This window comes from Pectinophora gossypiella, chromosome 14, assembly GCF_024362695.1.
Source record: "Pectinophora gossypiella chromosome 14, ilPecGoss1.1, whole genome shotgun sequence".
NCBI lineage: Eukaryota > Metazoa > Arthropoda > Insecta > Lepidoptera > Gelechiidae > Pectinophora > Pectinophora gossypiella.
In genome coordinates, this window is record NC_065417.1 from 9,866,788 (window position 1) to 9,894,750 (window position 27,963).

Genomic DNA, 27,963 nt, shown 5'->3' on the forward strand with positions numbered 1-27,963 from the left:
TGTTTAGCACGTGTGTCAGGAGAGGTAGAATAGAATGGTGTTAGGTGTCACGGAAGCGCCCCGTGTCACGGCCGCGGCTCTATCTGTCAATCTTTCGCGCCTTTTCTGACGGCGCTAATAGGGTAGTTTCCAACTAGTCAAATCGGTTACTTTTTACTAAACGTCAAAACATGAAATTACTGAAATTAATATGGAAATTGTTTAAAAATTGACGATTTAAAATTTGATAATATGTCGGACTTATTATTATTACATTTTTCTTGTTTATAATTCACAAATATGTTAAATAGGAAAAAATGTTTTTCGTTAGTTTTAGATGTGTCTTTATTTAGTAATCAGTATCTCATAATTTATCTTGAACCTAGTACACGACCCAATTTTTGCACTACTACCTAAAGAATTAAAAAGAAAAATAAAGCAGATGTTTTTCAAGAGTGACTTTTGATACACCTAAGCTTATTTACCTACTTATGCAGGTACCTAATGTAGGCTTATGTAGGTACTTAAGGCAGATTTGGTAAGTTTTGGTGGTTATTTCCGGGGTTAAAGTAAATAACAAAAACAATTGCGATAAATAACTATTTATCGCAATTGTTTCTGTTCGTCGTTCCATATATCGGATCCTCTTTGTCTCAATGTAAATAATGTAAACGGACAATACAAACGTAAATCAATTACCCACTTACATGGTTAAGCATAAACCCTTGAAAATAAATAACAGAATTCTAGAAATACAATGAGACCTGGTACCTATGTGTTTCCTTCATATGGAAATCGTTCATTCGCTGACGATCAACCCCCTTGTACCACGCTGTACGATTTTCTAAATCCTCATTTGTACAACATGTGTCGTCTCTTTTCAACCCCATTTATTAAAAAGAGAGGGATAATAAATTAGACGTTTGGAGATTTGAATGTGGAATAGCATATTCCAGGCCTGGATCGTTGTAAGGAGGGGCGGTGGTAAGCGCCGCCCAAATTGCCGCCGCCCGCCTTGCGCCCGCGCACTCAAGTCATAATCTTGACGCGACGCAACCCAACAACCCCTGAAATAAATTCGACAACATTTTGCGACGTTTATTTAATAATTTTAAAATGAAAACTGGATATTTATTTTAAAGAGTGTTTATTTAAAAATAATATAAGTGTTTAATTTAATAATAATTGGTGTTGGTGCAATAAACTAAAATAAAATGCCTCGGAAAAGAGTAAATCGATCGCCGCCGGCGGAAAAGCGGGAGGATATCGATGATGATGACTTCTTCTTCGATGACACGCAGTCTAGTTCAGGTATGTATTGATATTATGCTTAAATTTTAATTTAAGTATGATCTCGAGGAGTTAAATGAATTGAAACTATCAAATTCACTAGGGCGCACTTTTATCTGTATTTAGTACCAGTGGTATTAGCGAATAAGTACAACTACGTATTTAATAGACTAATTTAATCTAGCTTACAAGAGCCCATACTGCTTGGTAAAGGCATTCCTTTCCTGTTTCAATTGCCATTCCTTCCAGCAAGCGTCCAAGTCGTCTCGCCATTTAATATAGGTACAAAAAAATAAATGCGTTATTGATCTAACTTCTAAGATGTTCAGTATGTTTCTGTTCGCTATCACATCTAAATGCTTACTAACAGAACGAATACACTGTCAGTGTTCTGTCGCTTTGTGTGTGATGGGTGGAGGAGTGTGCTTACCTAGCTTCTCCGAGTGGCGTAGGTATTATTTACACCTTTAGCTGGGAAAGCAATAACATTCTACGAATCAATCTGTGAATCAGTGGCGGCCCAAGGGCGATGCGAGCGGTGCGACCGCACCAGGAGCCAAAATAGGAGGCGCCAAAATCAACCAAGACAGGCCCACCTGGCTGAAAACTAACTTCATGGGGTTAGATAGCGGCCACACAAAACTCATACAGGATAGCCGTAAACAACATTTTTAAAAGATTTAAACAAGTAAATTTCGGTGGCCGCAAACTAATCGAAAATATTTGTATTTTGAAGGGCTGAGGGGTGCCACTTTGGAGACCTCAACCACCTAAATATTTTGCTAGGGCCGCCATTGCTGTTAATATACAGATTCTAAGGCAATTCTCAAGGCACTTGCCAATGCGAACATTGCGAACCCTTCAAAAACGATGGATTCATAATTTCGAATCATAATTCCAAGGGAAGAACTTTCTATGACCTTACCTTGATGTTACTAAAAGAATCACGTGGTCACTTCTATAGGACGAAGCAGTCACGAACCTCAGCACAGAAACGCGGCCAATGCAAGAGAACGGGCGAGGATGAGGGTACTCTCTAAAGCGTTTTGCAGGTACTTTTCACCTTTTGATTTTCACATGACTACGCATGCAAAAGATTAACTAAGTAGGTAGGTAAGTATACAACTTACTTAACACCACAGACTTAATTCATTATAGTGTTCCACGGTCCTTTTTTTTCGGATCATATCTTATACCTATCTTTCTATTCTTAGAAATCGACTAAAAGATCGTCATCAGTAATATGCCGTTCCGTGTGAAACTTCTTTAATATATATATATTTTTATTATTATTATTTTTTTTTGACGTGACTTATTGTAGATTTGCCGCAGATGACATTAACTACTTGGCCGGACAAATGGGGAGCGCTGAAGGCTCTCACCCGGTACAACGTTTAAGACAACAGGCCTGAGGGTCTTCTTTAATAGTAAAACCACTGGCTGCTTTTGTTTTTCAAATTTTTCTTTCTTGTACTCTGGTCTCATCTGCCTAAAGGTTAGGCAATAAAGCTCTTTTTACAAAAGTTTAGCGCCTTTTACTGTCAGGAACGTTCTCAATGTGGTTACATTCCCACACATCACTGCGCGTAATGTTCAGGTGGTAGGTTTGTGTAGGTATTGTAGAGACGAGTCCGCACGACAGACGAAATCTTATACGTTCCAACTTACCTTTAACATCATTAAACAAAAGTACCTAACCTCTTGATATTATAGTCCATAGATATAGGTATTAGGTAGTTACTTTATAAATTATTCCTATGTAAAATATAATTTACATGAATAGTCAATACAAAATATTGCTCTAGTAGGCACAGGCCAGGTAGGGTGTATGGAAGATACCTATACTACAGTACCTAGTTGTAGGGTAGTAGTATTTACTACACCACACTGCTCCTATTCGAGTTGGCGGCGGTGTTCAGGTTAGCACCCCATGTATATGCTTTTCTCCTAATGTGTGTAAAAACCTCATGTAAGTACTTATTCTAGATTGAAAACGACTCTACCCTGGGTGCCGGCGGATACGAAGCTGTCAAAGCTGGACACTCTGCGACTGGCAGCGTCGTACATAGCCCACCTCCGAGCGTTGCTGCACGAGCCGCGTTCTGCGCACACGCCGCCGCATCCGCTTAGCCTTGTAAGTGTTCTATTCTATCTTGTTTTTGTACTACAGCAGTTTCCAGGCACCGTACCCGCGCAGTGTCGCGTTTTATATCCAGGGCTTTCAACTCATAGACGTAGTGAACGCTATCTACGCAAATAAACATCATACGGCTATTGGTCGAAGCCCTCGATATACCGCGATTACAGTGGTACGCGTACGTTCAGGGACACGTGAAATGGTCTACTTTATCTTTCGGTCCCGTCTGCTTGGTTGGCGATCATTAAGGTCTTCACTTTGAAAGCTGCACAATACAGGAATCTAGTCTTGTACTATCTCAAGTCTAGTGCTCAATCCGCGAAGGAGTATGTAGGTACAGTCATGAGCAATATAATATAACCACTTTAGGTCTCTGTCTGTTAATGTTAGTACATTAACAACATTGTTAATATTTGACATTTAGTGAGACTTACAGTTCAATTTGTCAAAAAAGTTAATGTGACATGGTACCAAAGTGTATACAAATTAATGCTCGTGACTGTACATGAAATATCAAATGCATACCTCTAGGTTAGCCGGATCACGACGTTTGCACTTATTTTCTTAGGCTACTTATTAAGGGGCTGAACTCTTTCATTGCACGGGAAAAATATAGAAAAGACTATAGTGTGGTAGTGGTTACACTACTGCTCTACTTCAACAAAGGAATCATTATTACTATCCACTAGTAAGTTTTATACTTAGTTCATTATTCAGTGTTACTTAGGTACATACGTACAAATTGGCTCTTGACGAATTATGAAGCGAGCTGAAAATTTACATGGATTATGATTATAATGGCGTAGGATCTACCTGTGTAAGTTTGTTAAACAGTTCTCAATCCACAAACCATATCGTCTTCCGAAAACCAATTGACTAAGTATAAAAAAGTAAACTTAATAAGCGGTCGTCAGTTTAGCCAACGACCACAAAAACCCCGCCCATGTGTCGCTGGATCTCATAATTGTTGACAATTTATTCCCTGTCCCACTTGTCATCGCGCTAATTCTTTCGGAACCGCTGTAACAGAAGCGTTGTAAATCAGGGATGCGTACGCGCACACATTCATTATGTATTCTCTGTAAGAAACTATTACAGTGACATGACTGTGAGTGTGAGTGATGTGACTAGTTTAGTAAAGATAGAACACTATTATTTCCACAAAACATAACATAAAATTTCACGACTATAACCTAATTGGGGTAGTCAGAGTTACATCCATCGCAAGATGAACTAAGTACCCCACCTCTCCGGGCTTTCTGTTAGACCAACGTGAGAGGTGGACAGCCGTATTACTGTCTAATAATCGTTGAGCAACTGTGTTAGAGAATTAAAAACTCATTGTTGCAAGTTCAAACTTTCGAACCGGAATTCCCGTTTGAGAAGCAAGGCGGTGAACCATGGGACCACAGTCGATGCAATAGATAATTGTTGTATATATATCGATATGCCTCACGTATTCCCGTATAGTGCTGTCAAGTTTCACTGCCAATAAATCCTTGCCTGACAAGAGGCACAGGCCAACATAATATAATGCCAACCGCCGCGGCTCGAGCTTGTCACCCGAGATTACCAGACACGTTCCACGAAGCCTCGCGACTGATCGATGGCAGGATTATGTTGCGCTTAACGTGGTGCTAATGGCTGGCAAATTTTTAAAAGTCGCACGTCTTTTCTTTTTTTTAAAAAAAAAGACTATTCTACCAGATTAGACGTAAGGTACTACTTATAATTATACTACTACTACTACTACTTATATGACATATTTTTTTTAAAAACTTAAATCCAATTTCATAAAACTTAAATTTCTAGTTTATAGGTAAATTTTAAACACAAGTTACAATACAATAAAAAAAATATGGTCGTTTTGAGAACCTCTTCCTTTTTTGAAGTCGATAAATAAAATCTGTAAAAAAACAATACAATAATCACCAACCTTGTATACAATTATATACATTTTTAAAAATGTGTCAGCATTACCTACATTTTTATGACAACTTAATGAAGTATTAGAGTGAAGACAAAAATATCTCTAAGACTCCTTAATTTGAATAATATAATCGCTCTGAGATATCTACACGTTCGAACTTTTAAAAAGTTTCTTAAACGTTTTGGGTGATTCTTATTCTTACGTTTTTTTGTGTGAGTTGTAAGAATTGTATATGTTTTTTAGGAAAATCGGTGACCCCTGAATCATTTTACTTAGGTAATTACTTCTAGTATCGTGTCCGGATATAATTTTTGCCATAAAATTATTAGATATTATATTAAAAAAAATTAGAAGTCATAAATGTCACGGAACGTGTCGTGTGAGATTGCCAGAATTGCAGATAAAATGTTTTTTTCTGAAGATGTGGCATGTTATTTTTCGAAATATTACAATAACTATGCAAGACGAACCTTTGTTCTATAAGACTGTTTAACAAAATATATAAATAATGCACACTATTTATGATTTTGAACAACATACATTTTGTGAGCAGTTTTTGTGTCACGACCGTGTGCGACACTTTAAAATTGCAATACTCGGTAGAAATAAATCTATGACATTAACAACCATTTCTAAGTTTTTTTAGAATGGCAACAATATCATCTTGTCAGTATTGCAAATGGCTAAGAGCGTTGAGACCAGTATAAAATCAATCTGCTTTTACATTTTAAAAAAAGGACAACCTTAACTCGTCAACGCCGTGTAAGAGTTTTAAACTTAAGTATCAGTGTTACACTATTGTTTGAAAAGTAATATGCACGTCATACAGTGTAGTTTAAAATAATTACTTAGAATTGCAGTGTCGTGGATAGCTTTTGGGTTATATCGAACACGTTTCAAATTGTCACGACCATGTAATGATAAAAATGTCACAGCCGTGGACTTTTTAAACACATGGTTGTGACATATAATGCACGATCGTGACATTCTTTTTTATTTCAATAATTTTGTTAAATTATATTATTGTTTGATATGCTTACACACGAGTATTTACTTTACTAGTCCATATAGATCCTAGTATAGGACAAGGGCCTCTTCCAAGATATTTGGAAGGAAATTATTCATAGCCACACTAGGCAGGGGTTTTTGGCGGTTGTATGGTATTGTTACGTAAGTGGATTTCGGGATTGGAAGGAAACTAACTGAGTTCAAGAAGAAACATTTGTTGGTCAAATTGTTAGTATAAATAACGATAACCCTGATCCCCCTTACTACACTAAATTTACTAAGAAGAAGTATCATAGCGTGATATCAGGAGACACGGTCTTTACCTGGAATAGCAAAGATTCTGCAGATCTTGGCCCTGAAGTTCCCAGTAGAAATAACCTCCTTAGAGGAGGCCTCGATAGCTATTAACTCCCTCACGGATCACGTGAGGTTGGTTTTGAACGAAAGTTCAGCACAGGTTCTGGAGATGGAAGACCATCGCTGGAAACTGCCTACCGACATCCATGAGAAAAACGCAGCCACCCGCGCATATGATTTCAATCGCACCGAGGAATGTCGTCGTCATTTGCGTCTCTTGCAGCATACTGTAAGAAAACGTATTAATGACATGCGACAGAATCGGTGGAATAATCTTTTGAGCGGCATTGAGCCCCACCACCAGGCCATCTGGCAGCTGTCTAGGTCTCTTCAAAAGGATACGGTTGTTCCTACTCCTCCTCTCAATAGGCCTAACCAACCCCCCGCTTTTGACGATGACGAAAAAGCCGAATGCCTTGCCGACAGTCGTGAAGCCCAATGCTCGCCCAGCACTCTCCCTATCGATCGTAGGCACCGCTTGACGGTGAACTCTGAAGTTCAGCGTAGGGCTTCTGCACCGATCCTCCTCTTCCACAGGTCACTGAGGAAAAGGTACTAGGTATCATCAAAAAAATTCAAACCCGAAAAGCCCCTGGTTCAGACGGTGTCACGAATCGTGTCCTTAAAAACTTCGGTGCTCCCCTCATCTGTTTACTAACGGCAATATTCAACGTTGCCATGAGCAACTGCGTCAAAGAAGTCAAAGAAGCAATTTTAATTGGTATACCAAAGCCTGGGAAACCTAAAAACGAACCTTCGAGTTACCGCCCCATAAGTCTCCTCAATACCATGGGGCAGATTTATGAGCGGCTCATATTTGCTAGATTACGGGACTACGCCGAATCCAATAGTCTTATTCCAACAGAGCAGTTTGGTTTTAGCTTCATTTGCGGATGATACAGCCATCTATTCTTCGTGCCGTGGTCGAGTTATGACGACTGGAATTCTCCAACGCGCGGCCAATACCTTGGGCAAGTGGTTTCGCAAATGGAGAATCGAGGTAAACCCGGAGAAAAGTGTAGCGGTGTACTTTTCAAAGAGCTATTATAACACGCCACGGTCACGCCGTCAACTTAAAGTCATCAAGATGTTTGGCAAGCCGATTGGAAGGAGTAAGTCAAATATCTCGGCGTAGTCTTAGATAGACGTCTTACTTTCAAGGCCCATATCAAACGCAATCGCGCGCATTTGTAATGGGCCGTCTTCATTGTCTCCTTAACAAGCGTAGTAAATTGTCCTTTAGGAATAAGGTGAAATTCCGTCCGATCATGACCTATGCAGGGGTAGTTTTCACTCACGCGAGTCCCTCTCAAATCCACCGTCTACAGGTAATACAAAATCGTTTCATGTGGAAAGCCACGGGAGCTCCGTGGTTCTGCACATTGACCTAGGTCTGCCAACCATTGCCCAATGGCTCAACTTAGCTTCAAAACGTTTTTTCGATTCTGCTTCACACCACCCAAATCCCCTGGTAGTTGCGGCTTCCGAATACATCCCGCTTAGGGACGGTACTGAAAAGTATCGGCGTCCGAAGGACGTAATATACGATCCCGACGACCCGATTACTCTAGCCATAGAGGCAGCCAATCAGCTCGCGACACCAAACACTTCAGGGCCCCGATACTGACCCCGCCGGCGTGGTGGACGACTTCCCTCAATACAGCGCTTATTGTTATCGACCCACTTGGGTCGATTAACTCTTTCAAATATTTTTCCTCTCAGACGACGCCCTGAGCCGAGGTTCGCGCCCACCTCGCCACCTTCAGGCCTGTTGTCTAAAACATTGTACCGGGTGAGAGCCTTCAGCGCTCCCCATTTGTCCGGCCAAGTAGTTAATGCCATCTGCGGCAAATGTACAATAAGTAAAAAAAGGTCCTGAAGACGTTGTTTCTGTTTTGCAAGAACCCCCTACTGGTAGGCGAAAGTATAAAGGTTTTTGTTTCCACATCATTTGCAGATAAGAGAGCATTGCAGTTTTTAAATATAGGATTTTACTTTTTTATGACGCGATCTCAATTATTGTGATTTAGTTAAGTATCTCATAATCAGAAAGAAGATTACCAAATAAAAACTTTTGATTAAACCAATTAAATAAATAAATAATAAACGTTTATTGCATCAATTCAGGTTAGGTACATTGCAGATTACAGTGCATAAAAATAGTAAGTATCACCAAATTCTACTTTTTCAAGCATACACAATGAAAGAACGGACGGAACGGAATTCAGTGTTTGCTTACTGCCTAATCGCTCCAATCAATTGAGACAAAAACTAAGATGACAAAAAAATAACAGCAACAGTTACAATGAAAAATGCAAAACAGTCACATCCATGTCATATTGTGTCACAGCCATGTTTAGTGATGTCACGACCGAGGCACAAATGTCACAACCGTGTTTTTCTACCCTTGTTTTTTAATATTCCTGAGGGTATTAAGCTTGTCCATATGCATCTAAAATATGCTTTTGACATAAACTTTTGATTTGCATCATAAAAACTCATAAAAATATATATTTATTTTTTTTGGGTTCTCTGAAAACTATTTAAGAATTACCCTTTTGAAAGATGTCTTAAACCTTCACAGGCCAGACAAATATAAATTAGTTCTTCAGTTTACGCTAAGATATTACTCCTTTCACAGCGTCTTCTCTAGCTCCATATGACTAAAATGATAATCGAGTCTAAAACAAAAGGAGTCGAACAACAAATGATGTGTTTTACGCGCTGCGCCCGCGCCGCACCGCCCGTGCTGACCAAAAGTTTGCAGCTGTTGCGTGTATAAATAAAGTTTATCTCCGGACGTTAAAGATGCTCCACTTTTATTGTTTCGCCGATGCTTTTGTCTTGTTTATATATACAAGGGTTGGAACTTAAAATGTCAAATAAATAAAAAAGGCGATGTTTTTTCAGCCTTTTTAAAATCGCATGAAAATGTATATGAAATTTTTGCCCTACTAGAGTGTTACCTGCTATGAAACGTAGTAGCTACTTATTTATAATATAAATTTCGATTTTAGATGAAGGGAAATACTAATGATGGACAAATTAACTTTCTCCTTTGGCAGTCCTTATAACAGTGCCTTTACTCTTGAAAATGCCCAAATAGAATCGTAATGGTATATGTAAGTAGGTAATAAACCAGTGGGATAGGACACAATAGAGTATTTCCTTATAGACCCTGAACCCTGGAGGAATCACTCACGCACTCTACTTTTGTGCCAGTCATCGAATGGCAGTTGTTTCAATGGTTATTCTTCGACATTTAACGCATTTGATTGTTCAGTAATTCGTTGTTCAGAAAGATCCGATCGCTCTGAAATATTATAATGACGAGGGTTGTTATACCGGTATATATCTACTAGTCGACGTTGTATGTCTTTTTTAATCTTAAAGGTTACTTACCTACCTGCTATAAAACGTAGTACCTACTTATTTATAATTAAACCAGATCGTTTTTTTTAGATTTTTGCACACTGAACGTACGACACTTTATTTAAAGGTCTTCTTATACAAGTACGCTAGTAATGTAGATTTAAAAATCGCACGAGTACGCAAATAAATGCAGGAGCGGATCCAGCTTTTAAGGGGGGTCACCAAGTCGCAGACAGCCTATCTCCGTAGAGAATGCATCCTGTCGCCCAGAGTTTCACGACGAGTTTCATGGCGCAGCGGTAAACGCGTTCGGGCTGCGATTGTAAAGGCCGGTCATAGGATGGGTGACCACAAAAAAGTTTTCATCTCGAGCTCCTCCGTGCTTCGGAAGGCACGTTAAGCCGTTGGTCCCGGCTGCATTAGCAGTCGTTAATAACCATCAATCCGCACTGGGCCCGCGTAATGGTTTAAAGTCCGATCTCTCTATCCATCCATAGGGAAGGCCCATGCCCCAGCAGTGGGGACGTTAATGGGCTGATGATGATGATCTAGTACTGACTGTTTTTAGGATGCCGTTAAGCTTTTTAAAGCTGAGATTGCTCCCAAGTTGCGAAATAAGTAGTAGGTCTTCTTCTTCTTATCGTGTGGGATGTGAGGTGGAATACCAGCCTCATCAACCCTGGTGTCAGGTTTATGATTGAGCCACCAAAGGCCCCTGACATGGTAAATAGTAAGACATGGTAGTAGTAGGTAGGTACCTAGTTATAATACCTAATGACGAAATAGAGATAAGGTATCTACTGCCATATCCGTTATTCTACCTACTGTGTAATAGAACATGTGTACAACAGAATAGGACCCACACGTTTGAGTGTTTGTTTGTTTGCACATAAAAAGTGCGGTCAAGTGTGTGTTGCAATAAAATTTGGGTATTCACATTTGGATTGTTTATACGTTTAGAATACTAGCAAACTGGGAGGTCTTTTTTTTTGAGCAGACGGATAGGAATATTTCTTATTTGTGAAAAGAAAGAGATGGCTTGTTTGTAGTAAGTAGTTTATTTTTCAATTAGGTTTCAGCCGTCCTTTTTGTTTTAATAACGTAAGTAGGTACTCCCGGCTGGATGTCATATCCGGGAAATATGATTTTGTGGTCTATGTACAATCATTACGTATACTCACCTACTTACTAAATAACATAAACAGCATATATTATACGTCCCTCTGCTGAGCATACTCCAACAAGCTGCTATTTTAAGCGGGACCAACGGTTTTACGTGCCTTTCAAAACACGGAATCATCTTACTTTTTCGGACAATCAGGTGATTCACGCCTATGTACCAAACGAAGGACAGTCACAAAGTGATTTCTACAATGTCCCCTTCGGGAATCGAACCTGGACTTCCAGACCGTAAGCTCAACGGTCTAACCACTAGAACACGGAGGCTGCTAATAATATGTATTACATTAGCCTTTTAGAAATTGGCGGCATTAGGTTATCGTAAGCCATCATAACTTCGCAATCGTCATCATGTCGATGGCGTATCGTACTTAATAATGTATTTTTTTGCTTTTTCCCTCAAAATGCGTAAACTAAAAATGTATAGGTACATAAAAATCAATTGTCTCGCTAATACTCGAGAACGGCGCGATCTATTTGGCTGATTTTGGATTCGAAATGTTGATCGTAGTCCAGGGAAGGTTTAAACCGTGAGAAAATATGGAAAGGGATAAGGATATGAAATTCACCGGGTCATCTAGTTACGTAGATTTTTAATGTTGGAACCTACTTACAATATTTAATACATGTAAAATGTTTTAATTCCAGGCGTGGCCTTTCGCCTTCCAGCACGGAGGGTCACTAAGCTGCACCATCTCCCAGAGATGGAACGTCACGCCACAGCCTACAGATAACCGGGGCCAAACGACCAGAGAGCCCATGCAAGATACCAACAACTGCGAACACTATAGCCAAGAATACGAGAACGACTATGAAGATCGAGGGTACGATGAGAGGAACGAATGTGCCCAGTATTGCAACTACGGTTACAAAGACGGTTATTACCAAAGAAACTATTCGACGGAAAATTTAATGAATAATGTGTGAGAAAATTTAATGGAATATTTTTTCATGTTACATGAAACTACATAAATTATATCGTGTAACTGTAATGCAATAAATATATTATCATAATAAAATGTTTACGAGTCAATTACCTTATAGGTATCTATATTAATGTTTTTGTTTTGCCAAAGGGAGAGCCGTCCGTAAAATTACATACATTGATAAGAGTCAATCCATCAAAAGCCTTTCGATACATTATCATTAGGTATTAGTTATTTATTTATAAAGTACAGCCACGTCATATACATTAAAACATTTTTACATTTAGAAGGTTACTGTACTGTGACTAATATACCTATATGACAATTACGGCATACATAACGGTGACTATTTAAAAATAAGGTAACAAGTAGATACGTATTGGTTTCATCTCAACAACATTAATTGTGATATAAATTAAGTCCGTCATAAATAAGAAAAACGCCGACTTCACGTAATTCCGTTGAATCTATTAAAAGTTCAAAGAAAATTTGAGAACAACACCGTCACATAAGGGTATTGGTTTACACTTCACCCGTGACAGGGTGATGTTAGGATCGACGATTTGTGATACGGAATATAAATGTGCACACAGGCCTCTGTGTGCACATTTATTTTTTTGGTTGCGAGCTGTTTTACTGACGTACCTATGTTATTGTAGGGTTGCCACTTGGCCGGAAAAGTGGGATTTAGTATGAATATTATACGCTGCGTAAGTGGATTCTGTGTAGACTCGTCCATACCAATTCGAAAATTGAAAAATATCCCGGACTGGAACTCTTTCAGTGCTCATTTATTTGATGCGAGTTAACTTAAATTAGGTATAGCAATTAGCAGCACCTAGAGTTAAGTGGCTGCAACGTGTCTTTTGCGTCTTATAGCTACGCACCTCTCTAAGTAGATCGCCCTGAGCCGAGGTTCGCGCCCAACTGGGCACCCTCAGGCCTGTTGTCTTAAACGTTGTACCGGATGAGAGCCTTCAGCGCTCCCCATTTGTCCGGCCAAGTAGTTAATGCCATCTGCGGCAAATCTACCATAAGTCACGTCAAATATAAAAAAATCTCTAAGTAAGTAGGTAATAAAGTAAATATCGATATTTTTTTCCCAAAAATCGATTATCCAAATTTTATTTGGTAATAAAGAGTAGCCGTCATAATGTTTTTTTCGAGTTTTAGAATGACATAGATGTGAACAAACCAGAAGGTGCAACGGTACAACATTCAAAAGGTAACGCGTTGGCGTGAAATCTTCAAGAATAAAACAAATATCTTGGCATTTAGAATGAGCAAAATCCTGTGAAGTTGTAATTGGATAGTTTAACAAAGTGGATGTCAACCGACACTCAGCGGAACCTGACAAAACAAACAAAAATAGACAGTTTACTCGACAAAAAAAAACAAGATAAGTGGAACTAAAAGACATGCTGAGAACACGTAGGTACAATAATTTTGAGACGGTGGAATTATGAGTCTTTGTGCCTACTGTAAACTCCGGCGTTATTGACCGACTTAAAAAAAAAAGACCGATATTCGTATATACCTAATGTTAATGTGGGTTTCTTTAAACACGTGTGCCAAATTTCGGAGGTGTATTTAGATATTTATGGTACTTTGCCTACGCGTTTCTCAGAAACCACAAATCGTATTTCCCCTAGGAAACCCAACTTAGGAAATAGTGCAAGTTTCATCAAAATCGGCTTAGTAGTTTTAAAGTTATGGTAAAAAAACATTACTATGGAAGAATAAGAATGAACTCGTTGATGTCTTCTGTATGAAGGAGTCCCTTAGTGTTAGCAGGTAACGACAATATTTTTGTTTTTCACAGCACCTCTACTACTTAAACAAGTAGGAATGGCAGGATTGACGTTTTAGCTACCTACTACCTAGGTACTCCATTTACCGCTAAAATATTATTCATATTAGAGTTCACCATCGAAGCTCAACTACCTACGTAATGCAGTAGCAGTCCCCGTTACCGAACACGGCAAGGACGACATTATTATTATTATTACCTAGCTTCTTCCTAATTAAAAAAATAAAATAAAAATCAGGCAGGAAATTAAATCAGAAAATGAAATACAAAAATGTTTAGCCGGTGAAAAGTTTATTACTTTAGGTAATATTATAATGTATAAGATGTATTATGCCAGAGCACACTACAATATTGATTTGAATTATTTACAACAAATCATAAATGTAAAACTTAAGCGAGGCAATGTTTTGGTAAAATTTGTTTTAAGTAAATAATTACGCTACACTTAAAATTAAACAAGTCTAATTAAATAAAACTTTCACAATTATAAAATAATTCTTCCTACATGATTTGTAAGGCTGAGCATCCACCACAAGACACGAGAATAAATAGTAACTCATGGATGATATTATTTACATGATCTAATCTTACGCCAAAACCACATAGCTCAACATGAAATTATTTATGAGAATTTGAGAACTAATAAGAGGCTGTAATAGTTGTAAGCTAAATTAAAAAGGCAGTCTGAAATTACTTCTTACTAACTTCGGATGAGGCTGTATAACGGAAAGCGTTTGCCTGTCGCTGTAATGAAAGTTATGCGCTGAACTGAATTCGGCGCCATTTTTGTACGACATCGAAATCGAAGTATCAATTCTTTTAAATGTTGAGCTACGTAGAGTTCATAACAGGCAAGACGTAACACATGTATGTATAAAAATATAAACATGCATCATACACACACTTGTTCTTTAGTTACGCGCTGCACAATCATAAAACTAATGCTAATGATTTTTGAAGAACGTCTGATAAGGTAAGTGATAATACCTATGTGTTATCAGATTGCGACTCTATCTTATTTTACTTAGTTTATCCATGATAGAAAATAAACAATGTACCTACCCGTGTCGTCAACACATGTACAACTAAAGACTACTTAGGTTGTCTTGACATGTCCAGCTTATGAAACCCCAGAAAAATTACATGCAAAAGAAAGACTAAACAATATTCATAGTTAAAATAATATTCTTATTGACTTTGTCATATTGCAATTAAATTTAAAACATTATCAGTTGAACAGTTTTCAAAGCGGTGGACACGTAGCCTGTAATTTTACAATTTTTCTACGAAAGATTTCTTAACTAAAATTCTTGAAGCTTCGTTAGTTCAAATGCTTGACGATCAATTTGCTCTATTCTGCCAAAAGGTTAGGTATTGCGGTAGTGCATTTGAACTTCAGAGAGCTTTTTTCGAGCTATCATCGTCTTTACACCTTCATCATTCTCGTAACGGCATTTGTTATAAAGTTGTAAACCCCTTACAAATGTTATGAGTCAGGTGCAGCTCAATTATGAAGCTAAAATTATAATAAAAATTGTACATTTTCTTAGGAAACATACATTGCTTTTGTGGCATTCGTCTTTATCAGTTAGGAAAGCAAGTACCAATAATGCTTTCTCTAACTTACTACTCTACTAGAGATGTAATGCTAATATTCTTTAAATTATTATTTTAAGTTAATGCGTTTAAAATATTTCCATTACTTGATCAATATCCTATGAACAATAATAATTGGACATTAAGTTAGTGTTATGATTACAATACCATCATTTCAGAATTCAGGCTAAGTCCATTTCAATATGAAATTTCCAAAAAAGAAATAAACTGTTCAAAGTCATGAAATCATTTTTAGGAATCGAACGTGGACTTTTTCAAAATTTATCTAAAACAATTTCATTACTTTGGTCACAATGTAGTACGATGATGAATTAACAATTTATAAAGCTAAATAATTTATTGCCTTCACAATCAATTCAAAATCACATTAGATAAGGTTACTAGTTCACCAAATATTTTTGGAAAGTTTCATTGAACGGACTGTACAAAACTATAAAAATTAGCCTAATGAAATTCAAACTATCAAACACTCTCTCAGGTTTTCTACTTCCTATTTAATTTACATGAATTATATTCATACTATCTCTACCCTTAATGAAGCTTTGTCCTGTATCATAATTATCCGATATAGTATACGTATAATAATTATTATTATTCAAATAATTCTACCACGTTTTTGGTAGTCTCCTAGCTTCAAGTATGTTGATATAACCGCTTGCTTTACTCGTCATTCATTTGTTGAAACTGTATTTTAGGAGGCGAATTTTAACTATTACTGAACTGAAATCTTCAAAATAGGTACTTATTAATATTCCTGACGGTACGCGGTATACGTACGTATTAGGTAGGTATTGATTGCAATACCTTGGTAGGCTACCTACGTACTTTTCCATATAAAATAGGTGAATATAGTTTTATTCATGATTATCTCATCAAAATATTTCATAAAAAGTCCATTGTAAAACAAACAAAATGTTATCAATCATACTTTTATGTCTGTAACCTGTTGTGTATAATAAATAAAAAAATCACATAAGTAGGTATATTTAGTTTAGGTACCTACCTATTTCCAAAACTGTGTCCCCAATTTTCTAAAGATTAATTGGTTGAATGAAAAATATAGGTAATAATAAAATGGGTCCAATTTATCCAAAGCGTTACATATTGCAAACAAAACGTATACCAAAATATTAAAAATAATTATTTTATCTTATTGGGTGCCTACGTACCTACCTAATTTGATTTAGTTTAGGTAAAAGAAGCTAGGTCGTTTAATTATGTAGGTACCTACTTACCTATTATTACGTAAGTAGGTAACAGGGGTTTAAATTATGAAATTGGCGTTATATAATACTGGCTAGTTTAAAGTTCGATATATTGTGTTCTATTAGGAATTCAAAATTGAAATTAATTTAAAATTAAAGCTCAGTTATAGCTCAATTAGGTAATAGTTTGTTTATTTGTAGTTTCGTCTTTTGTTTTTCTTACACGTCTCTGTTTTAGTAACGCGCGCTTTTCGAATTGGTTTAAAAACTACAAGAAGTTTGATTTGCTTTTAATTTTTCTATGCGCAAAAGTCGGCAATTTCGTAAATAAACACGTAAATATGATCGTTAAATAATTAATATTTTAGGCAGGTTACCTAATGGAAATAAGTATATAACTACTTTAGTACGTAGTTACTACTATCAATCTAAAATAAAGTTTGTGGCTGTCAGAATTGGCACCAATATCAATAGGTAGGTAACTAATTAAACAATAACTTTTCACTTGGTTCTCTTGAAATGATAGGATAGGTAATTTAATGCATATTATACCTACTTAGGTATCATATAAATAAAGAAGAGAATTCATATCAAATTTAGATTAATATCCACGAAAATTCTAATACAATAAAACTAGTATCTATACTGCTACAACAAAATTATTTACTTAGGTAAGTAATAATATTTTTGCTAAATATTTGGGGGCACGGTAGTATATGCGGCTATACGCCAAGTTCTCTCTCTCCATATCTTTATCGTGCAACTAAATAATTATATTCTGAAGTTTTGTTATGCTATGTTATGTTGTTGCTAAAAAGCAAATATTTTATAAACTATTTCTGATAAAAGCTCCGAAGACGATGTTTTTTTTTACATTTTTGGTATAATACTTTTTAAGATATTATTATTGGAGCAATACATAGGCCCCTGTATTTTACGTTAACGCATTATGTGATTATTTAATTTCGTCAAACTTTAATATTTTATGTGTTGAGTATTTCTACTATTCGTACAAAATTATTATTAAGTAAGTAGTAACTAATTGATGTACACTACATTATTGCATTGCTAACTTATCATAGATAACTCGATGTAATTTTAATACATTTCATAAAATATTTTTATTAGATTGTTATGCATATCATATAAGACTTCTTAATTCAGAAAAGTACGATATATTTAGTGATAGAATAGAATAGATAATGTAACCTATTTCACACCATAACACAAAATAATAATATGAATGTTATCTAAATAATGATACTAAATAGAAGGGTATTCTCATTATACTAAAGTGACCCATATAACTTTAAACACTTATTATACAAAATATTATTGCGCCCCTTTAAATGTTCATAGAATTTTAAAGTCACCCAACTTTTAAGTGTATTGCTTACTTACGCTAAACATTAAGTATTCCCGTGGTAGGATTAAAAATTCACATAAAATGTCTTTTATTATGAACAAGAGAGCGTATGCGTTCAATCGAAGTAATTATATAGATAAACTGTTATGATCTATTTCAATAAACATGAATACATACACTACATGCGCATGGTACGTTCGTCATCTTAAACATAGAAAAGAGATTTTGAAATGTATTATTAATAATAATTATCACAATTACATATTTATTGATATAGATTGTGCGTATAGCCACTTGAATGAAATGGATGCAATGGTAGTTTAAACATTAAAAATAGTATTATTATGGTATCATAACGATATTATAATAATAGCTTCACACATAAATTAATAATTTAACATAATAAAAACTATCAAGTCAGTCGCAGCACTGTTTGTATTATAATATAAGAAAATTAAAATAAATATTTACACTAAAATTAAATTTCAAGGTGATTAAAATTGTAGTAAGCTTAAAATAACGAACGAGCTACGTAAATAACGAAATTAAATAACCGTAAATTAAAATATCAATGGATTTCTAATTATTCAGTATCATCTATTTACAAACACTGTTTTTAATATATTTTCTAGTCAATACCGATATAATCTTATTATTTCATAATATTTTAGTCAAATAAAAATAAGCAACTTAAAAATCAATTATCTCCAAGAAGAAATATGAATAAGGGTAAAATATAATATTTTTACCTTACGCTTAGTATATAAAAGGGAACGATGCAACTACCTTCCAGAGAATATGCTGATGGAGTTGGACGTAGTGCGTTTGCGGACAAGGTTTGCCTCAACTGAAATGAGACAAATGTAATTATTAAAATGCTGCTAAAATTCTAAACGATTAAGTAAATAATCTTTGCGTTGTCTGAGAACAACGTAAGTCTAATATAATATCTAATAAGCCAAGTTTTTAGAAGAACTTACTTGTAGAGTCTTGAGGCGTAAGCGGCCTCTTTATAGTTTGTTGTATGACCGCCAGCCAACCGGCTCGGTCCTCATGAGTAGTTGCGGCCAGACAGTATGTCCGATCAGGAGTTACCAAGTGGAAAGGAAAACGTGCATCTTTACATCCATTTCCTGTATTTGACACTTTTATGCAGTATCCATTAGATTCATGGCCTGTAATGTTACCAAGTTTGTAAATTAATATCGCAAAAAAAGAGAATTTAAAAACTTTTAACTTTAATACATATATCTAGATGTCATTGCATGATTGAGAAGCTCTTTTAATAATAGTTATTAATCATAAAAACTTGTGTTAAATGGAAATTAAATCTAAAAATTATAAGAAAAATTGTTAGGCTAATTTAAAAATGTAATAATACCACGACATATCATTTGAGTTTTAAGGTGCTTAAGGGTGTTAGGACCATCGCTATGTAATTTTCGGTGACAATAGATGGCGTAAGTGAAGCCACGCCATTCGGTGATCGAAATATATTTTTTTGCAATGATACAACACTACTTGAAGGTCTAGAGAATCTACGAACAATAAAAAATATTATAAACCCTTCCTATTTTCTTCAGGTTTACTCTGGGCTTGAAGCTATTGACAACTTTCTATTTAAATGTTCTTTTTATTACTGATTATTAGAAACTACATATAAAAAAAGTTTTGTAAAGCATTATACACTTCCATATGGGAATGTATGTTTAAACAAAAATTTAAAGAAAATACATTGTTATTTTACGTCTTGTAACACAAATTAAATGAAGCCTCAGAAAGAATGATAAATGGAAAAAAAGACTAAATTATTTACGTTTTACACTGAATCCGCTACACGTACGCCACCTAGGTAACGGGTAGGAACTAGACTAGGGTCCCTACACCCTTAATTATATTTATCTTCTTAGACTGTTGACTAGTAAGGTAATATTATTGTTACTTTCTCATAGTACCACAAAACGCCATATATCATGAATTCATGAAATACCCTACAAAAAAACCCTACAAATAGAAACCAATAAAAAAATAAAAATGATACAACTTACCAATAAATATTTCGCCTTTGGGATAAGCATCGAGTGGTTCGTCATGATACATCAGTTTCCTGTTGTCTAAAGTGAACCATCGCCTGCGATGAGCATCTGATGGTCTAGGGCCAGTCTTCCACAACCAGCCTTCGCGAGCAAAGTCTTTGGGAAGACGGAGTAGTAACTCCGATTGTGGAGCAGAGGGGAATGCTACTTGCAGCAAATGTAGTTTGGCGCAACGTATTGCTGTGTACCTGAAAGGAATTTTAGTTTAGATATCATGAATTCTAGACGGTTAGATGCTTGGTTAACTTGAGCATCACATAGTAGTATAATTGAAAAGTAGTTATGAAATAACAGAATTTTTGACATAAAGAGACATGAGAGCAAACGGTTCGAAAGACATTGTAAAATAAAATGTTAATTACCAGTTGTTAATTTTTTCTGCATCGTCGTGGTAAACGTAGATATGACGAGTAGTACCATCTTTCATGTAGGTCAGCTGCATAGAGTTCATGTGGCCGATTTTCGCAGGTGCAAATGCTACATTTAACTCTGACAGTCGTAGTACACCCTTAGGTTCCTTGTTTTCATTCACATGATATCTGAAAAAAGAAAGTAATCAATATGTAAAGATAAAACAAGAATACGCCTTTGTAACGTTGGGATTCTATGTCTAATTTTATTTATAAAGTTGACGAATGGGTGCTAGACAAACTTCACAAATTGGGTGTTACGGGCGAGAGTTATTATTTACTATGTAAACATTTTATATAAGAATATAATACAATAATATTTTGTGCGTAACGTAAAATATGTGATAGTCCACCGGTCGATATTGAAAATAATTACAAATTAACACATATAGTTGGGAATTTCGCCGATGATTGTATGTTATCCAAGGCAATGGAAGGGAAAGTGGTGATAAGGATGATAGAAAGCTGATGTTGTGCAGAGCTTACTGAGAAACCTTAACAAAACCAAATCCTATCCTCGGAGACGTTTTACCTCCACCATCCCGACAACACAGACAAAACATTTACACCAATATTCAAAAACCACTGGATTATTGAATTGCACTCTCATTCTTACCTCCAACGACCAAAGCTTTTGACACGGAGACGATCGATTAACCGATCGAGACAACTCTTGACACGGCCACAGCCGTCGGAAGCATGGTGATACCTAAGGACCAGTCCGGATATGTTTAGGCTAGACTACTATAAAATGTTACGTTTCAAATCATGCTTTCTTCATTGTCACTGATTTACCAGTGCAATTTATAAAAAATATTGCCGCATTCGGCCGCATTAGAGTAATAAGCAAAAATAAATTGCCCGAGAGTATGACTAATCGGTGTAGGTATCTGCTCCAGAAGATTTTTTCCTGTTTGTACAACTGTTTTTGAGATCCAACAGTTCAACTTACTATACACGTTAGAAAAGTCTAAAAGTGAATACATGACTGAATAAAAAGAAACGATATATTTATCCTAACATTTTATTACAGACAGAGAAACTTAAAAGTCAAAGTAGTAAAAGTCGACATAATTATTATTTCCGAATTATTTTAATAAGTTTAATATTTAACAAGTAATTTATTTTATTATTCGATTCGATTATTATTACCTTTATGGTTCCACCAACTTAATGTTAGAATTTCACAACGCAGCGCTAATACTGAGCCATGTGAGTTTATTTGCAATAAAAATAAAGTTATGAGTACGAAAATATGGTGGAGAGTCATCGCAGTAAGCGATGTGATGAGTTCGAAATTACGTAGTGTGTTAATATTTGTACAGGTTGCTTGACGTAGCTAGAGGTGTGGAACTTTTCGTATCGTGTTACGTCACGCGTTCGCTCATCGTTACTGTCCCACGAATCAGAATTTTATTTCTTAATCTTTTTTATCATTTATCTTGAAGCTTTGGTAAACAATGTGTTTACAGTTTTATCTCTTGAAATACGTTTTCCTTTGAATTTTATTACTTTATTCTTTATTGTACACATATTTACTTTACGATATTTTTTTTGTGTATTTTGTAGATTTCATCAGTCGATGGCATATTAACAAAGATATACGATATATTTATTTTCAGAATTCTTGAAACTAATGAGGCTAAAATCTTTATCAGACACAAAATAAAAAGGAAATATTGATGATGTTGGAGTGAGCTAAAACGTGTATTCCCTATATAAATGACGGAAAATCAAAAAGGAAGGGTCTATATCTTTGCCGGTTGCCGTAAAATTTGACATATCTACGAATTCCAAACGATTATCTTCGATTAACTATTATGAATTTTGAACGAAAAACAAGCTGCTGATGAGTAAATAAATAAGCAAATGGATGATAATGAAACTGATAAACCATGCATGTACTTTCACCAAATTCATGACGCGGTATTGACGTGTATATGTGTAACGTGACATGCACTGTAGCAAATATACAACGTTTATTAAAACAGATTTATAAATAAATTGAATGACATGACACGAAATCGGCCTTAATATCGTAATGGAAATTTTTACATTGTTTGACATTTAATAATGCATGTTACACTACAATGTTTTATAGCTGGTGAAATTATATACCACTTTCCACTTACTTCAACGTGTCCTCGTTCTCGTTCAAGACAAATTTTCTGGGTTGATAGCGACTGTCTTCTTTGCCTCGTTTCATCAGAAATCCTTCCATTGAACCTGACAGATAACTTTGACGTTCTGGATGACAAAATTCTTCACGTTCGTATTTAGCACGAATCCACTGTTCGATCAGCACTCTGAAAATTTAACAAAATTTTATCATTTCTAGAGTAATAAAGATGTAATTTTATAAAGTAGCCTATTATACTCTTTATCTCCTAGTTTCTGTAATGTTTTATTTCCTGTGTGTTCAATGAAGGTTTTTTTTTACTTATGTGATAAAGAGAAAATTTAAATCCAAAAATTTCTGACTCAGACGGGGCCTGAATCCGCAGCTCTTGTTAAGCCGGGACGAGCGTGTTAATCATTACACCACCGAGTCCTCATCCTCTCCATGTGAAATACTTTCGATCTATGTATCGTCTTTAAGCCGACGCCGGCGCCATCTATTTAGATTAGATAAAGAATAGTAAAAGTACGTATGTTTGTAAACATGTATGTAGGAAGAATCTCTGAAACTACTGATGCGATTTTGAAAATTATTAACCAGTGGAAAGCTACATATATACCTGAATACTATACTGTAAGTATATTTTGATAACCGAAGTCCACGCGGACAAATTCACGGTGGACACCTATATATTAACTAATGTTCGTAACTATTAATATGTATAATGGGGTAAACAGAGCCACAAGCTCACACTCGCATAGAGCATCGATAATTTATTAATTGTGAGCCCACATTTATAAGTCCTGGAATTCCTGTAACGATAGCAGTAGAAAAAAATCTTTGCTTTTGCCCCCGACCATGCAAAAACTTAAAAGTAATTCAAATACTAATTATTAGTAATTATGTATCAAATTAATATTTTAATGATCAAAAGATGAAGTCTTTAAAAGTTATCAAGATATAGGAATCGTAGACAGTTATAAAAAAGACAGCTAAATTACTAAAATAATAATAATAATAAAAAATAATAATAAAAAAAATAATAACATGGATGTAAAGTTCATGTAGAATTGCTTGGAAAAGTAAAGTAAAGCTTTTCTCTTTGGCTTGGTGGTTACACTGCCGTGCCCCTGGTTTGTGTTACTCTGCTAATTATTCCTGAGGGGCAAATGAAGAGTTATAATTGTTTTTGATATATACTGTGACTGTTGTACATAATAATAATATAATATAACCCCGGAATCGTTTGACTTAAGTGCTGGTGTTCTTCGACTCTGGTCCAAATTCATAATTATTTCTGAGAATGGTTCATGGGTTTCAAAAAAGGCAATTAGTAAAAAGCACTCGATTACCATACGTATCATAACAGACAACTTTCCTTATTTGAATTATAATACCTCTGTACTCGTACAAATTGGAATTACAACGTACTGGGATTTCCTGCTTGTATTTCTCCATAGTTATAATTTTATTCTGTGGTTACACAGTGGTGTATATTTGAAAGAGGTAGGTAATATACAATTCTCTTTTGTATTAACGTCATTGGGGTATTTTAGTAGGAAAAAATACAAATAACTAGACAGTTTTAACTACTATTGGTGTACTGTTATTGAACAGTACAATAGTATGCAGCGGTAATAACAAGTTCTGACGTATAATGAGTGCACAAACAACATGAAGAATAATAACTTCTTGGTTATGTAATCTTACATTAAAGGGTATTTATCTTCTCTTGTATATTCGTTCTTATACAATATAATATTCTTACGTAGTTCGGAAGTAAATAGTTACGAGACATTTAGTATTGGGAAATATCCCACAGAGCAATAATAGATACAGCGACAGCTCAACTTACTGTGAGTCATTCTTTGTTGGTCTTCTGTAGCATGGCGGTACCCTCTCTTCGTACTTGTGCCTGGCCGCAGTATTTCCGACTTCCTTCATTCTCTGTACCTGAGAGTCCTCCCAGCGGTCTAATTTCAAGTGCTTCACCTTGCTGATGTGAGCACCCATCCCTCGATGGATGCTTGCACAACGCATGCAGATGAAAATACCCAAGTTGTAGGACGCCCATTCTGGATCTAAAAATAAATAAGTAAGCACAATTTATTGATCAGGAACTATTAAGTAAATGTCGTAATGTCACCCACTATCCAAGGAAATATTAAATGATGAAACTTTGGTATTTTTTTACAAAATAATTTTTTTGTGCATGATTTTTTTAAGGAGTGCATTATCTCTATTAGATACTCCAAAAATGAGTTATTATTTGAGTTATTTCTGTTTTTATTTTGATTTACTTTTACTATGCATTGCAATAATTGTATAGTTCACGAAGATGTTTCATCGTTTAGCAACGTTTGAGTAATTCGATAAAGTAAAAAAGTATGATATTTCACACTTAATAAAAAAAATATATAAATAGTTTTATTATTTATATATTAGTTGGTACCTAACAAACAAGTAAAACCATGACTTTTCTAATGAATTCGTTAACATTTCTGTACGTGTTCGTATGTGGGCCGGCATGCCTATGAATGAACCGATTACGTGTCTCTGTCAGTAAAAATGTACTTCGCAGTGGTCGACTTAATATAGATGCTATTAGTCCCCACGAAGTTTCTTTTTGAAACACGAACAATGCTACTATTACTGGAATTGAAGAGTTGTATGTTCTTTGAAAAATGTCAGACGTTTGCATCAATAGGTGTATTCTTGCATCACTACAACAGTTCATAGTACATCCGTGTTTACAAGCATTCACACCAGAACTACACCGACACAACGTCACACCGCTCGCGCGCACACATGCAAACGTGGCCTCTGCGCCAATCGTAAATAACACAGCACGCTATGTTTTGGTCATAATACACTCGTGGGTGAATCTCCTAACGTCTCTTTGAATGCATTTGTTTTATTATATTTCAGTTAGATGATTTAAAAACGGGATTAACATGCCATGATTAAATTTGATTACTTTTTTTGTATTTAGAATATTCCTAGGTACTTATTATGAAGCTCTTCAATAAGTAGTTGGCCATGTCGTTGGTACTACTAGTGGCATGGCATGGCTTATTTTTTCTTATCTTAGTTTTATTTTTTCACTAAATCATGAGAACTCACTAAATAAGTAATATAAGTAAATCGATAAATTCAGATTATGCTTTTGGGATTAGAAATCAATATGAAAATCATTAAAATTGTTAATTCCAAAGAAATAATTAAATTATTAGTATCAAAGTCCTATACTTCTTTGGTATAATATTTAGATCAACTCTATTAATTACAATTTTTATTTGAATTGTCTAACGCATAAAGTTTTTCTTTTTCCTTTCTGTAACTTGTATTGTAAATATTGATTCTGTGATTATTTGACTGCTGCGTAGGCTATGTAAATTCAATGATTTTGCATTTTTTTATCTTGCATAATGATACATTTGTTAGGGTAGGTTATTGAGGTAGGTAACTTGGATAAAGATATAGTTTTATTTTGATATCTATTTCATGGGTATGTATTTTTGATTTTAGAGATGTCTAGGTATATTTCTAAGCAGTGGATAAATTATGTTACAGAATGTACCTAAGACGTGTACATACCTACATGCTTGAATCAATAACAGCGCTGTCTGATTAATCCTAAAATATTAAGTCTATTCCAGTAACAAGAAAGTAAGATCACAAATAGCTACCTACTTAAACTACGTCATATTATTAAACTGTAAGTACAATCACGATCATGATAAGTAGCATAGATATCAAAGCAAAGACAGTAACTAGAATAACCTATCTCTACTTAAAAAATGTTTTTGATAATCAATTTTAATCAGTACGAACGGTGTGCGTAATGTTTTACAAAACAAACACGAGTACGCCGTTAACTGCTATTGGTCACACAAAATCAATTTTCAATTAGCGTATGCTTTGGTGCCATAACCGGAACATTCTTCACTGATGTATCCTTTTCTACATGCTTGATTGTTTGATTCACTCCATTCTTATTATTATGATGGTCTACATCGATGATTTGTTTTCATTGAATGCATTTTACGTTGAGGTCACTGAACTCCAAAGCATGGACGCACTTACGCCCCCCGCCTATTCACCCCATGGAAATACCACGCTTCACAAGGAAAACATTATCACTAGTTATAAACACTTGTAATCACGTACCCTCGGCTCCACAATCAGCACAAACGTTATTTCCACTTTTTTTTTGTAACTCTTGTAACAATTTCTCGTTATGATCAACCATCGTGGAAGTTTTGCATCAATAATGAAGACATACACGCTAGCGTACGTCGCGACTCGAAAGTCGAACGCCTCGGCGCGTTCTCTGCCACTGCGCGAGGGAGCGAGCCAGACTTCGACCGACGCGCGGCGAATCGGTTCAACAAACGCCATTTCGTGAGTAACGAATTCTCCGTTACACTCGCACATATTCCAGTGCCGCTAGCAAGAAAGAGATAGAAACAAAGGTCTAGTTTCGGTACATGAATGAAACCAGTGAGTAGTGGATGTCTCGTAAAACTTTTATTTGTGTGTGTATGGCGTAGTACGTGATACGATGTGAATACGATCCACTACAAGCACCCCGGCCCCGTCTCGCGTAAAATACTGGGTAGGCAAATAGGTGTCTAGATAATCTAGTTAGATATAGGTACGTAGGTTCGTTTAGAATGCAGTTGGCTTATACAGATGCATCATCTGCATAATGGTTATTTCTTTCATTAAAGCCTGATAATGACACGTTTATCATCAATTCGTAGACGAAAATTAATCAGTGCGTGATGGTACCTACCTAGTATCTAATAACTTCATCATTCAAAATATAATTCGCTCCTAATAATTTAACGATGTTGTTTGGTATATTAACAGGTCAGATTTGCATTTGTTTGCCTACCCATTGAAAAAAATAGTAAATAAGGTGTAAGGAACTTGTCTCTCACCACAGCTGTGCACGTAACTTCACTAGCTGCACCGCATACCTATAATAACATTTATTTTTTGTTTATTTGGCTATCGTGTACCTTATAATATATTGTATCTACCTACTTAAATAATATGGTAATACAATTAGTAAAACTATCACTATATATTTTTTAAATAAAGTGGAATGTATTTTTATAGAGATTTACACATTTAGAACACCGGAAGCTTAATGT

The 27,963-nt window shown here is 35.5% G+C and overlaps 2 protein-coding genes across 3 annotated transcripts; one reads left to right on the top strand and one right to left on the bottom strand.

The window, feature by feature from the left end:
• Positions 1-1,035: 1,035 nt before the first annotated feature.
• Positions 1,036-12,272, top strand: LOC126372887 (basic helix-loop-helix transcription factor scleraxis). The gene is made up of 4 exons (XM_050018819.1): positions 1,036-1,290; positions 2,234-2,321; positions 3,256-3,403; positions 11,901-12,272. The coding sequence occupies exons 1-4, from the start codon at positions 1,194-1,196 to the stop codon at positions 12,177-12,179; spliced, it is 612 nt and encodes a 203-aa protein (XP_049874776.1). The 5' UTR covers positions 1,036-1,193; the 3' UTR covers positions 12,180-12,272.
• A 1,988-nt stretch (positions 12,273-14,260) lies between these two features.
• Positions 14,261-27,161, bottom strand: LOC126372870 (arf-GAP with dual PH domain-containing protein 1-like). Of its 2 annotated transcripts, XM_050018791.1 has the most exons (8): positions 26,972-27,161; positions 24,657-24,882; positions 22,815-22,988; positions 21,299-21,391; positions 20,635-20,811; positions 20,225-20,460; positions 19,157-19,351; positions 14,261-19,023 (listed from the first exon to the last, which is right to left on the bottom strand). In XM_050018791.1, the coding sequence occupies exons 1-8, from the start codon at positions 27,051-27,053 to the stop codon at positions 18,959-18,961; spliced, it is 1,248 nt and encodes a 415-aa protein (XP_049874748.1). In that variant the 5' UTR covers positions 27,054-27,161; the 3' UTR covers positions 14,261-18,958. The 2 variants fall into 2 exon arrangements, with proteins under 2 accessions (XP_049874748.1, XP_049874749.1); XM_050018792.1 differs by lacking the exon at positions 21,299-21,391 and having other exon boundaries at positions 26,972-27,158.
• Between the last annotated feature and the right edge of the window lie 802 nt (positions 27,162-27,963).